Source organism: Diceros bicornis, chromosome 4 (assembly GCF_020826845.1).
Source record: "Diceros bicornis minor isolate mBicDic1 chromosome 4, mDicBic1.mat.cur, whole genome shotgun sequence".
In the NCBI taxonomy this organism is placed as follows: domain Eukaryota; kingdom Metazoa; phylum Chordata; class Mammalia; order Perissodactyla; family Rhinocerotidae; genus Diceros; species Diceros bicornis.
In genome coordinates, this window is record NC_080743.1 from 34,804,617 (window position 1) to 34,817,403 (window position 12,787).

At 37.9% G+C, this 12,787-nt stretch overlaps 1 protein-coding gene across 1 annotated transcript in view; it reads left to right on the forward strand.

The window, feature by feature from the left end:
* PALMD (palmdelphin) overlaps window positions 1-12,787 on the forward strand; it is a 49,323-nt gene that overhangs the window by 12,431 nt on the left and 24,105 nt on the right. The window contains exons 2-3 of the mRNA XM_058538613.1: window positions 4,317-4,397; window positions 10,097-10,221. Of these exons, the coding sequence (XP_058394596.1) occupies window positions 4,317-4,397; window positions 10,097-10,221 (206 nt within the window). The remainder of the gene's footprint in view (window positions 1-4,316; window positions 4,398-10,096; window positions 10,222-12,787) is intronic.

The following is a 12,787-nucleotide window of genomic DNA, read 5'->3' on the forward strand; positions in this document are numbered from 1 at the left end:
AAACATCTTCTATTATTGTTCTTTTGAGACCTTAGGCAATGAAAATGTCAGCAAAGCTAGTCATGAAGTTATAAGATACTACACTTCTAGCAGAATGAATCTGAAACTATTTGACTAATTGAATGGGCCCAATTCTCCAAGTTCTATTACAAATAATATCTGATCGACCCCAAAATAAACTTCCATATAAATTCTCTTCCTCCTATACTCCTTAAATGTGGGTTTGTCCTTAGCTCTCCTTGTCTTTTCGAAACAATTTCTGTCGTGCTCTGACATAGTCTCATGGCCTCGGCTGTCCCTCCCAAAACTCTCGCATCTTTGTCTCTAGCTCCGACTCTTCTGATCTCTCTCCATCCAACATTTCAACTGCCTACCGGATAACTCCACCTGGTGGTCCCAAAGACACCTCAAACCTCGTGTGAATCCACCATCTTCCCTCCCAAACTCTTTCTTCCTTCTGTATTTCCTATTTCTATGAATGATTCTGCTCTCCTCTCAGTTTGCTAGGCATAAAAGCCTTGTACTCCCATTTAACTTCTTCCTCTCCCGCAGCCAAATGTCATCAGGTGCCAAGTCACGCCAATTTTAACTCCTTGATATCTCTGACATCCACACCCTCTACCACCTCTTGTTCTAGCTCTCATGGTCTTACGTATGAGCTGTAGCCTAACTGACTTTCCCCTTCAAGTTCTTCTCCTTCAATATCCACTGCAGAATGAAGTTAGATTAAACTTCTAAAAAGATGGTGTTAACTCTATCATTCCTATCCCTCTGAAGACCTTTCATTGCTCCCTATTTCAATACCTAAATAAATTCCAAACCTCTTGTCCTGCCATTCAGTATTCCCCATTGAGGATCTATCCTCATCCTATTATTCTTATTTTATTTCCCACTATTCCCTGTATGGCAACTTAGATCCCAGACTTGCTGTTCCAAATAATGTCCCAACTTTCTACTTCCAGGTCTTTGATCACATTGAGCGCTTGACTTGACTGCCCTTTCTCCCCACACCCCAGCCCCCCAGCAGATACCCAACACACCCTACTGGGATGCTACTTCAAAGCCTCTCCTAACTATATGCCAGAAGCAGCCATTCCCTATCTCCCCTCAACTCTCATTGTACCTCACTTATATCTTAGTAATGACATTTATCACTTTACTTCTTGGACTATAGTTACTTGTACAAATGATTCTCTTTCTTTATGAGAATATAAGTTCCTTGGCAAAAGTATCTACTTTTGAATAATTTTTAAACATCGTACAACTCCTAACATCACCTTGAACATAGTATTTGTACATAAGTACCTAAGTATTGGATAAATTCATCATTAAATAACTCAGGATCAATCTTGCCTTCTTCACAGATTCAGGCATTTTAGAATACTAGCTAATTGTTAATCAATCGTATCTCTAAAATACTTACACTCCTAAGTATTGTGCTTATTTTATTATGTATGTAATTGCGGTAATATCGTTGAATCATGGGTGGTTACAATAGCTTTATCATTGCACAAAAAGTAAATTAATTTTCAAAATAATTATGACGTAGCCTTTTACAGAATTGGAATTTGTGGGTGTCAACTGCTAAAATATTCTAAGTCAGACAGCTGAAAATCTAGGCAATTGTTCATTGAACAAAAAGTCTGCCTTAGTTGAACACTGAAGAAGTAAGCAGCAATTTAAGTTATTCATAATGGTTAACAGTAATAAATATCTGATGTGCCAAGTTGCAACAGGTATCTATAGAGATGCTCAAGCTTCTGGGGAAATTTTGGGAAGCAGATGGCTTTCACATCTATTTGTTCCGTGGTAATTTGGGAAGGAATTATCTGGCTATGATAACTTTTGGTACACTAGCAATAGAGCTAGATATACAACTTAAAGTTGACTTGTAGTTTATTCTGCCGTAATAAAACTAAATTATTGCCATATTATTTTTCAGTAATGCTTATAGATCCTTATGAAATTTGGCAAAAGGATAATAACTTGCTGTTGATGAATATCTTGTGAGGAAAATGTGCTCCTATCTTAAAATAGGATCATGCTTATAATGTTACAAAATTACCTTCTTAACTACCTAGACTAATATGAGAGAGGAATCACATTACCTCTGAGAGACAAAACATTGGTACGGTATTCCTTAGCAACGCTTCTATAACCCATGTTGCCAAAACCCTTCAGACGCCCTGCCTCTACCCACAGCTTTCATTGGCTTATTACTAACACTAAGATGAAACCAGCCCAAACTGGCTATCGGCAGGGGTGGGGAAGCATTGCTGGTTTCAGCAGTCACCATCACACATACATAACGTGCTCTTCTCTCTGGGCTATCCATAGAGAAAGGTGGATGGTTACACACAACATGCAGGGAACTAAAAATGTGCCCCCCTCCCATGAGAGGCCCCACTCCTGTTGCTGGCTGTGCTGGCACTGCCTCCAGGCCACAGTGCTTCATAATGGAGAGAACAATAAGAGAAGTTGTGAGAAGCTCGACTAATTTCCCACTCAGGGAAGTGGTGTAATGAATTGGCTAAGAGCGTGGAGGCTGAACTCAAATTGCCTGGGTTCAAACACTGGTTCGGCCACTAATTAGTTGTAGGAGCTTGGATTAGTTAATCTCCGTAAATTTGCATTTCCTTTCCTGTAAAATAAAAAAGTTATTACAATATCTCTTTGTTATTATGACCTTTAAGTGAAATAGTGCCTGTAAAATGCTTATCAAAATGTTGGGCACGATACATTTAAAATATTACTAATATTTGCTCAATAACAGCTTCTAGATATAGTGGAGAATTGACTCACAGGTTTTCAGAGTTTTTGTTTCTAATGACCAGATTTCATCCAAAGAAATTATTCTGAAGATCCATGCTTTTGCCTAGCTATTTTTTTTCAAAAGAGCTGCTTATGAAATTTAAAAAGTAATACCAATGAAGTCATATATTCTTCTTATACACAAAGAGAAACATGACATAAAGTTGGAGAGCAACGTGTTGTTTTTCTTCAACAAATGTACCTGAACTTATACATCAAAAAAGAGTTTTTATCTTCAAAGGAGTCACATCAGGAAGCCATGCACTTACTTCAATAATGCTGCCAAGTGTTTTTGGCACTCTTCCTTCTAAATTACCTTCTGAGCCTGCTTCAAATTCTTTTAGATATCTTCATTGGCAACAAACTTTTATCCTTTGGGAGATTTCAATTTTGAAAGCAGATTTAAAACTAATTCTTGTAAATAAGATGGAAAATAATGTCACCTCTGGTCAAAATAAGGAAACAAGGATCTTCTTGCATTGCTTGTAAAATGTCTCAAACAATTCCCGAGACGGAATCTTGAAAACATTTCAGACCAACGAAGCATTATGAAAATTAATATGTTTCTGTCTATGAGATTAACAAGTTATGTGTTTATTTACTTAATTTTATTTAACAACTACTTATAGAGCACTATGTGCAAGCACTATTCTAGGAACTTTTACATATATTAGCTCATTTAATACTCATATCTTATGAGGTAGTTACTCTTATCCTCATTTTACAGACACAAAGAAGTTAAGGATTTTGTCCAAGGACACAGAGCTAGTAAAAGGCAGAACCGGAAATCAAACTCAGGCTGTCTATTTAACATATATGCTATATTTTCTAAAAAGTACAACCTCTGTGTGTTACTAGTTGTGCTATCTGGATTTTTTAAGTTAATGCAATTTAAACTTGGTGAAAGATACTATATCACTCCATGAATTTTTTTTAACCTCAGCTAAAAGCCCTCTTACCGTTAACATGCATTATCTAATCCCTTTTTTCTGTCTTCCCATAACAAGGCTTACGGGAGGAAACAGTCTCACTTTCTGGCTTCCTAGTTTTCCAATGCGCCATAGGCTATCCTGTTTTCCCACATAAGCAGACCTTTTATCCAGCAGTTTCTTCAGCCCTGTGCCGGGAATGGCCTCTCTCCTCACAAGGTTTCCTCATGCCTATTTCAAAACTCCCTCCTTAAAATTCACTTTTTCCATTGCATCATTCAGTAGCTCAATCTCCCTAGACTAATGGGGAAGAGAGGAAAGGGGAGAGTGGAAGGAAAGACTTTACAATATTTTTAAGTTCTCTTTGAAAAAGGACCTTATCTCATTTTCCATCAGCAAAATGCTTTGAATGTCTCCCTTTGCTCTCCTTCGCTTTGAAATATTAGTTTCCAAAGCAGCTTCATACCCATGCCAGGGGCACGCTGGTGGCCAGCCGTTCAATAATGACAACTACCCCAAGGAAACATATGTAAGCAAAAGGAAAAAATAGATTATGCTGGAACTTTTTTATTTCAGGATAAAAGAAAAATACAGGAAGAAATCTCACAGAAGCGTTTGAAAATAGAGGAAGAAAAACTAAAACACCAGCATTTGAAGGTAACGTATGACTCCAATTGCATTTCAATGATTTTGTATTCAGATATGTAATGGCACTCAAATTCAATAGTAAAGATGCTTTAGGAAGGAAAAAAATTCCAACATAGTGCTACTAACACCCTAATAACCATAGAGGAGGCCAACAAGCTAGTAATAGATGCATATGAGATTAATACCTGCTGGCAAACGAATGGAAAGTTGAAACCATGGTTTTATTGCTTTTACCCTTTATTACTGTATTTCCTCATTTTCTTGGGTAACCTTGAGACTTCAGCCTTGATAATTTGGCCCTGAATACAGTATTGCTTAACATCCCTAGGGAGCGGATCCAGCTAGGAAGTCCCTTTTTAAATCTGTGAAAGGCCAGCCTTTCCCAGGGGGTGCAGAACAGACACTGTCTGGCCTGGTCAAGGATGCTCGTATCTAAAAGCTCAGTGCAATGAATCCAGTGTTGTTTGGGTATGGTTCGGGTTTTTGTTTTATTTTGTTTTGACAGAACATGAGATCATAACCAAAAATAATGCTCCATTTTCAAAATCAGACTTTACATCTTTCATGGGTGCGGTCATTTTGTAATTAAAGCACATCGAGTTTCAAAATTTTATTACGTAGCTTAGTCACAGGATGCAACCAAATGACAAACAGGAGCTCCTTGTGAACAGGCCCAAGCAGGAAACTACTTATCTGACAGGGCTGCTACCGATAGATGTAATGAATCCCTCAATAAAACAACGCCACACGCTCGTGGGGTCTACAAACTTTAGTTCAACTTGCTGAATTCAGCTAAATCCATCTTTCTAATGAACCGAGTATCCACCTTTGAAAAGAAACATAATTTAAGATTCCAATTAGCCTCAGTTCTCTGGATTCTGTTTGCTTCTTTGCTCCTATACAAATTGACATTTCCAATGTTTGATGGATCATTTCAAAGCATAGCCAGCCTGCTATCCCTACAGTATGTCACATTGAATTTACAGAAGTAGTAGACATAGCCAAGAGATGCAGTGTGTACTCCCAGAAAACCAACGAAATAAAAACAAGTTTTACCAAGTTATTTCAGTGCAACTCAAATGAAGTCAAAATTCACATCTAGAACAATTTTTGAGATAGGCCATTTCTAACTCCAAAATCAGTGCTTGTGTGCGCGTGCTCTCTCTCTCTCACACACACACACACACACACAATTTACGCACAGTTTGAGTCTCACAGTGAACTCATTATTGCTTCTGAGTAAACTGATAGCTCTCTAGCATTGAGCAATTGCTATCCTTGCAGAATGGGTAGCCAAACAACAGTAGAGCTCACGGTAGGATAAAAGGTTTAAACATCCCCTCGATTCATTCTAAGAAGTTTCACATAGGAAAACTCTGAGGCACTGAAACGTCCATTTCTGAGGTGTTACCACATTTTAGTACTTGCCAAAAACTGCCCAAAAAGTAATAGTACATGATCTTCCCCATAGGTTTGCTTTCTGCAACCCAGGAGACCTCTTCTAATCTAATCCAATCAAAACATTTATTATGCTTTGGACTGCTGTACACAGTTGTGCAGATTGTGCACTGCACAAAGATACCTGAGAGAGAGGTGCTGAAATCCTGCCCACACTCCCTTGGAACTGTGCACTCTGGCACAGGGCTGCTTCTGCCTGGAGGATGAAGTTTCTTTTTCTCCTCACAAAGGTGCTGTCCATCTTCTCAAGCTGTGCACTGACCCAAAGGGGTGAGAGTAGGGAACGGCACTTTCTCCTAATTTGCATATTAATGTCATGGAGGCTAACAGTAGTCCTGGAGGGCTGTAGCACTTTTGCCTGCAACCCAGTGGGAAATTCAAGATTAAATAAGTAATTGCCAGTTAAAAGATAATTTTTTGAATATTTAAATACGAGTGTAAGCAGTAATTCTTTAATCTGGGATGGTCAAAAAAGGTTCTATTAAAGGTGTGGGATTTAAACCAAGTCTTAACCGATAAGTAGAATTTATATAGGTGTACACAGGGCCTTTCAGTCAATAAACATACATTAAGCACCTATTGTGTGCAAGGTACTAAGTTGTGTACTAACAATATGACATAAAGTTTGAACTGTGTTCTTAAAATGGTAACTGACACATAAACTTAAGACATTTATACTGTGGTGAACCCTATATGCGAGGCTTAAATGGCAACAGGAACAGAAGAAAGAGTGGCTGCTTCAACAAAGTACATTCTTCTAAGCCTTGCAGAAAACGGTTGGCTACACCCAACAGCGACTAGGCATAATTCCAAAACAGGGTTCAGAAATGTGTAGGAGTATTTTAAAAATCAATTCAAAATATGTTCACCAAGTCAAGAAAGCTCCATTGGCCTCTACAGTCACCAGTCTTTCTTTTATTTTCTTCTTCATCCATTTGTCTCCATTCCAGTGACTATCCTCACCACTTTTCAGATTGAAACTATTTCATTACACTTCAACCACCCACTTTAAACAACACTAATGTAAACATTTACAAAGTGCCTCTTCTGTATCGGTAGCACACATTTCAAAATAGTTATAGTAACTCACTCTGACATGCTTTAGCTCCAGAAACTGACAATCAAACTGACAAAATGCTGGAAAGAGGGCTTTCCAGGGACATTACTAGCTTTCTAACATTCAAATATTTCTGAAGTGTGTGCACTATGGATCTTCTCTTCTAGTATCATGATCACAATCTGATGCCACCAAGAAACACAAAATACACTTAACCAAGAAAAATTTTCTTTCCTGGAAGTCCATCTAATTCATGGTATGAAAAACTAATTTATTCCTAACATCTACTGTAACTGCCGTGTAGAATGTAGAAGTGCTTCAGGAAAACCTTTCCCTGAAAAACTGCCAAAAGATCTATTACCTGCATGTCATTTATATTTTCATGTCGTTAATATGGCTTTGATTCTGAATGTCATTGTTGTGAAATAGATTTTATTATATTCATTAGCATCATAAACTAAAGCACAAGTCTAAATTGTGACATAAAAGCAAAATAACTGATTCAATTATTGTACCATATCATTTTGATTGCACATATAATTTACATATTTCATATTTAGATGTGAAGAGTTCTCTGCCAGAGGTAAAAGACAATTCGTGAATTATGGACAAAGTTTTATAAAGCTAAAATTAAAAGTATTCTTATTCCTGGGGCCAGCCTGGTGGCGCAAGCGGTTAAGTGTGCGCGCTCCGCTGTGGCAGCCCGGGAATCCCCAGTTCAGATCCCTGGCGGGCACCGACACACCGCTTGTTAAGCCACGCTGTGGAGGCGTCCCATATAAAGTAGAGGAAGATGGGCACAGATGTTAGCCCAGGGCCAGTCTTCCTCGGCGAAAAAAAGGAGCACTGGCATTGGATGTTAGCTCAGGGCTGGTCCTCCTCACAAAAAAAATAAATAAATACAAAAGAAAGTATTCTTATTCCTAACCAGACTAAGAACCAAGAATGTAGCCCCAAGTTAACGTAATCACATCGCAAGAATCATTCTCTGCCTTCTACAACTCAGGATCAAAAGACCAGCCCGCCTGAGTGTTTCTTACAGTGATATGCGTGTAAATGACTGAAACAGTCCTTGTAGGTGGTTGGTAAGGACTGTAATTTACTTTGATAGGTGTCATCTGTCTTTACTCTGCATTAGCTATCGTCATATTCCATCAAGTAAAAATAAATTAAAATCAAGGTGAATTCTTAAAATGCTGATATACTCAGATTTTCTTGGCATCTTGGACTTCAGGAGATAAATCTTGACCTTTATTAATAACATTTACCGTGTCTGTGGGAAAATATTTTTACAAACAGCTAAACAGCTATAATTAAGGGTCAGGATAACACTGGGGGAAAGAATCTCTAGCTACAAACTGGAAAAATACAAACCACTTTGATGGGGTGTGTTGTCCACACACAATTGCTTGAAACTCTGAAAGAGCCAACACAGGTATGATGATCTGGGGTGACATTGTTATTCAGTCTAGTGCTTTTCGAACTGTGTTCTGTGCATCCATAGGCTTCCAGGCCCTCTCACTGCTTCAAGTTGAGCAGTCCAGGTTTTATCTATTCTACAAATTATAACTCCATATAATATTTGTTTGTAATCAGTGTAATATATTTTTTAAATGGTTTGGAAACCATGACTCTAGTTAAAATACCCATCCTGTGGTAATTATCTAGCAAAATCAATCAGTCTTATTTAAAACTTTTTTAATTCAGAGATATTTATATTCTAGTGGTGTTAACTCCAGCATGCTTTTGAAAACAGACAGAAATTCTTACTTGCTCTCATTTTAATTGTAGTGTAAGAGAAAGAAGTCCCAGAAAATAAAGTTCCCATTCTTCTCTCTCATCGTTTTATCCATCAACTAATTGTTAAAGCTATAGATATTTTTAATTCTTTTGTCCTTTAACCTTTATTCTAGAATTAAGTAGTTAGCACACCACCATGTTACAGATACCCTAACGGGTATCTGAATCTGACCGCATGTTGACCTTTACCAGTGTATCTTGTATTTTCATACGTTTGCATGTTACTAATTAGCATCCTTTTGTTTCAGCTTGAAGAAATTCTTTCAGCATTTCTTGTAAGGCAGTTTTAGTGGTGATGAATTCCCTCTGCTTCTGCTCAGGGAATTTTTAGACACAATCAGTCCCCAATGAATAATTATTGAACAAATAATTCACAAAGGTAGATTAGATACATAGTGACAACACTTTTCTGCAGGAAGAAAAGGACAAACTCAAACTCTTTGAAAATAATATCTAACAGTTTCTACTTGAGACATGGACAGGATGCAAACAAAATTCCCTCTGAAATTTACAGGTCTCTTTCATTTTCTTTGTCTTAGCTCAGATCCAGGAATGTAACTCTTTTATGCAAATTCAAGGGGATTTTTTCTCTGTATGATGAAACGTAAATCTTTTTTGTTTTGTTAAATTTTACAAAAATTCATCCCACCAATATTTAGACAGATCAGTGAATTTTGTGCATCATATTATTGGAACAAGTACGGAGCTGAACTTAAAGGATATCTAGAACCAGGGAAGTTTTCAGAAGAAAGAAGGGGTACTGAGTAGGCAAAACAATAATTGTCGACCACACAGCCTAAGACTAACATTGAATTAGTTTAAGATAGGATGGCAGTCTCTTGTTTTGCTCACCATTCTAATTAATCCCACAAAAGATTTTTTTGGAGCAGTCAATGTATACTGTCACTGGGATGAATATCAAAATGGCTTCAGGGAGCTTTTTACTTTGTTAAGGTCACAAGATATATACCCATCAGCCAAACAAGTAACAGTAAAGCATCACATGACGAGGTCCCTATGTGACTGCTATAAACATATGGCAAACATACAGTGTATGTAAACATACAGTGCTGCGTGACTTTGAAAGAGATCTCTGAGGGTGAGGACGGGGCTGGCGGGGGTACAGGGGGAGCACAGAGAACTTCACAGAGAAGAGGGGACCTGAACTAGACCTTGAAGGATAAGTAGGAGTCAGATACATAAAAACTGGTTTTGGAAAGGGATCGAGAAGTATGCAACGAAGGAAAATACCAGATTTATTCAGGCAAGGCAGTGAGAGAAAATAATTTCTCTTTAATGTGTCCATTATTGAAATTCGTAAGATTTTAAAGCAGTCAGAGATTTTGGAAATTGTTGACTGATATAAGAACCTCTTTGTGTTTCCTGATATCAGAAAAAGGCCTTGAGGGAGAAATGGCTTCTAGATGGAGTCAGCAGTGGAAAAGAACAGGAAGAGATGAAGAAGCAAAATCAACAAGACCAGCACCAGATCCAGGTTCTAGAACAGAGCATCCTCAGGTACGGCCCTCACTGAGACACTCCACAGCTACCTGTGTTTTGATTTTGTCCCATGTTGCATGTGTAAGAGCCATTCTCATTTTTAAGGAAACAATCAGATCTTCCATTGGGATTTCTAATAAAGACTAAGGAAACACACCAGAAGGCAACAATGAAATTATATTGTAAATGTTACCTACACCTAAATGTAAAATAAACACAAGATTTATTCTTAAAATACATATTGATAACTTACCCACAGCTCTCTAGGCCTATTTCCTCATCTAAAAAATGGTAGTAAAAATATCTATCTTTGACAGACGTTCAGCAAGTTAAAAATATTTGTGCTAAACTACTAGCACCTACCTGGCCTATGGCAGGTGATCAAGGAACAGTCCTTCTTCACAGCCCTAGCCCTCACTCTCACCTTAGGACAGGGGACAGTTCTACGAATGTGTTTACACTGTCCTTCCATCACACCTCTCCCAGGCCCTCCCCAGTCACAACCATGATATTTTGGAAAAGAAGACACTGTAGGAATACTTCACTAACATTTTCTCCCTTTTACTTCCCTGATTATTTGGTCACAAGTGTTGACCTCACTTCTTGATGTCATTCTCTGCCCATCACATGTGATCAGTACAGAGTCAGCAACTTCTGATATAACAAGTTTTTTAATTGCCTTAGCTTAAAATGAGGTGATGGACATATAAAATTGGAAAGCTCAAATATTAGATGAGATTATTAGTATTATCACAAAATATAGATCTCATGGAAGAAAGAGATATGGGAAATGTCAGAATCATTTTCTAACGCAGAAAAAAGATGGAATTTCTTGTGGTATAATAAACACAGAAATTCAAAGCCTACAGATCTTTGAAATACAGGTAACTTTTAAAACCTGACTCACTATGAATTTGTTCCCTCTAGTGAGCACTACAGGAAAGACCTGGAAGATAAAAATATCCGGTGGCTGTGCTACGATCACATTTTGTCCACATTCACCACACTATACAAACAGATTGCTTTAGGCCTAAAGTTGACAATATGGAAAAAAGCTTCCTTTTTTCAGCTGATTTTCATTTTACTTGCTTAATTTCGTACACTTATGTATTTAACAGCTAAAATCATTGACTACTCCTCATTTAGATGTTTTTTGAACTAACAATTCTTAAAAAGTTGTATTTTATAATTGAAATTGTTACATTTATATACCCCTCAGTTGTTTGTCCAAAGACATGAAGTGCTTCTGAGTGGTAGATAACAAATACTTAGAATAACTCAATAAGTCAACTCTACAATTTGGAGAACTTGATTCTTCATAAGGCATCCCTTAGCAAGAGCTTCTTACCAAAGTCTGGCTTAGCTGATGATTACTTTCCTCATTCCTCAGCACAGAACCCTTATCTCTGAAGGGTCCTGAATTTAACCCCTGTACACTCTTTGCTCTGCATAGACACCTCCTTGCTTCCCCTCAGAGCCCCCTCTTTAGAGTCTTTCCACATACTGAACACCAACAACTTTCTCTGCACCTGATGGTAATCGAAGTGGCTACATATACTCAAACTCTATAACAAGGTTGGACAGCATCCTGAGTAATCCCAGAGAATTTATTAAGATTCTGCTGACTGCTTTCGGACCTTGCCTGAATGCTCTGAGAAGCACATAAGCTTCTAGCAGTATTGATAGCGGCTTACCTAGTTAGAGTTCCTATCCGACCAAAAAAAAAAAGGAGGAGGAAGAAGAGGAGAAAACATATTTACCGAGCCATGTTACGTGCCAGGCACTTTACATATATCATCTCATTTAATCTTGATAACCCTGTGAGACAGGTGTCAATATCTTCACTTTTTGCAGAGAGATTAAAGAATTCACACAGTTAGGAAGTGGCAGATTAGTGACTAACTCATTTGACTACCTAATGCCGCTTATAAAATCACGGCACACAGTAACCTCTGGACTGAAGAGGTATTATCTTTTATAGAAAGTCTTTGAAGCCGGTTCTGTCCCTCAGTTCTTTCACCAAACAGCTCCTACCATATCCGGGATCTTCTTCCATGGCCCTCTAATGCCTTTGTTGAATTACCAGTTACATGTCTGTTCATTACCCAATTTCTAGCTTCTCACTACAACTCTATCTTAGATCTTCAGGATGTCTTTACCCATCAGTGCTCCTTTATAATGCCAAATGATTTTAATCCCCAAATATAAATAATAATCACAGCAATGATTCATTTTTAAATGGCCTTGTGCAATTTACAAAGCACTTGCACTTACATTCAGTCATTTAATCTTCACAGCACTCCTAGAAAGAAAGCATCGACACCTCCTTTTCACGGATGAGAAAATAGGCTCAGAGAGGGTTAGAGACTTAATTAAGGTTACAGAGCCAGTAGAGGGTAAACCTGGGCCTCAAAGCAAGTCAGATTCAGTGTTCTCCTGCTGTGAAATTAAGAGAGAGCTGTAGGTGTCAATGTTCTGGAAGCAGTAAAACACCTAACACCTAATAGCAAATTGCTTTATTTAAAGAATGGTCTTAAAAAGATGTATTTGCAAAGAGTTAGTAAAGAATTTGCATCATTGTGAC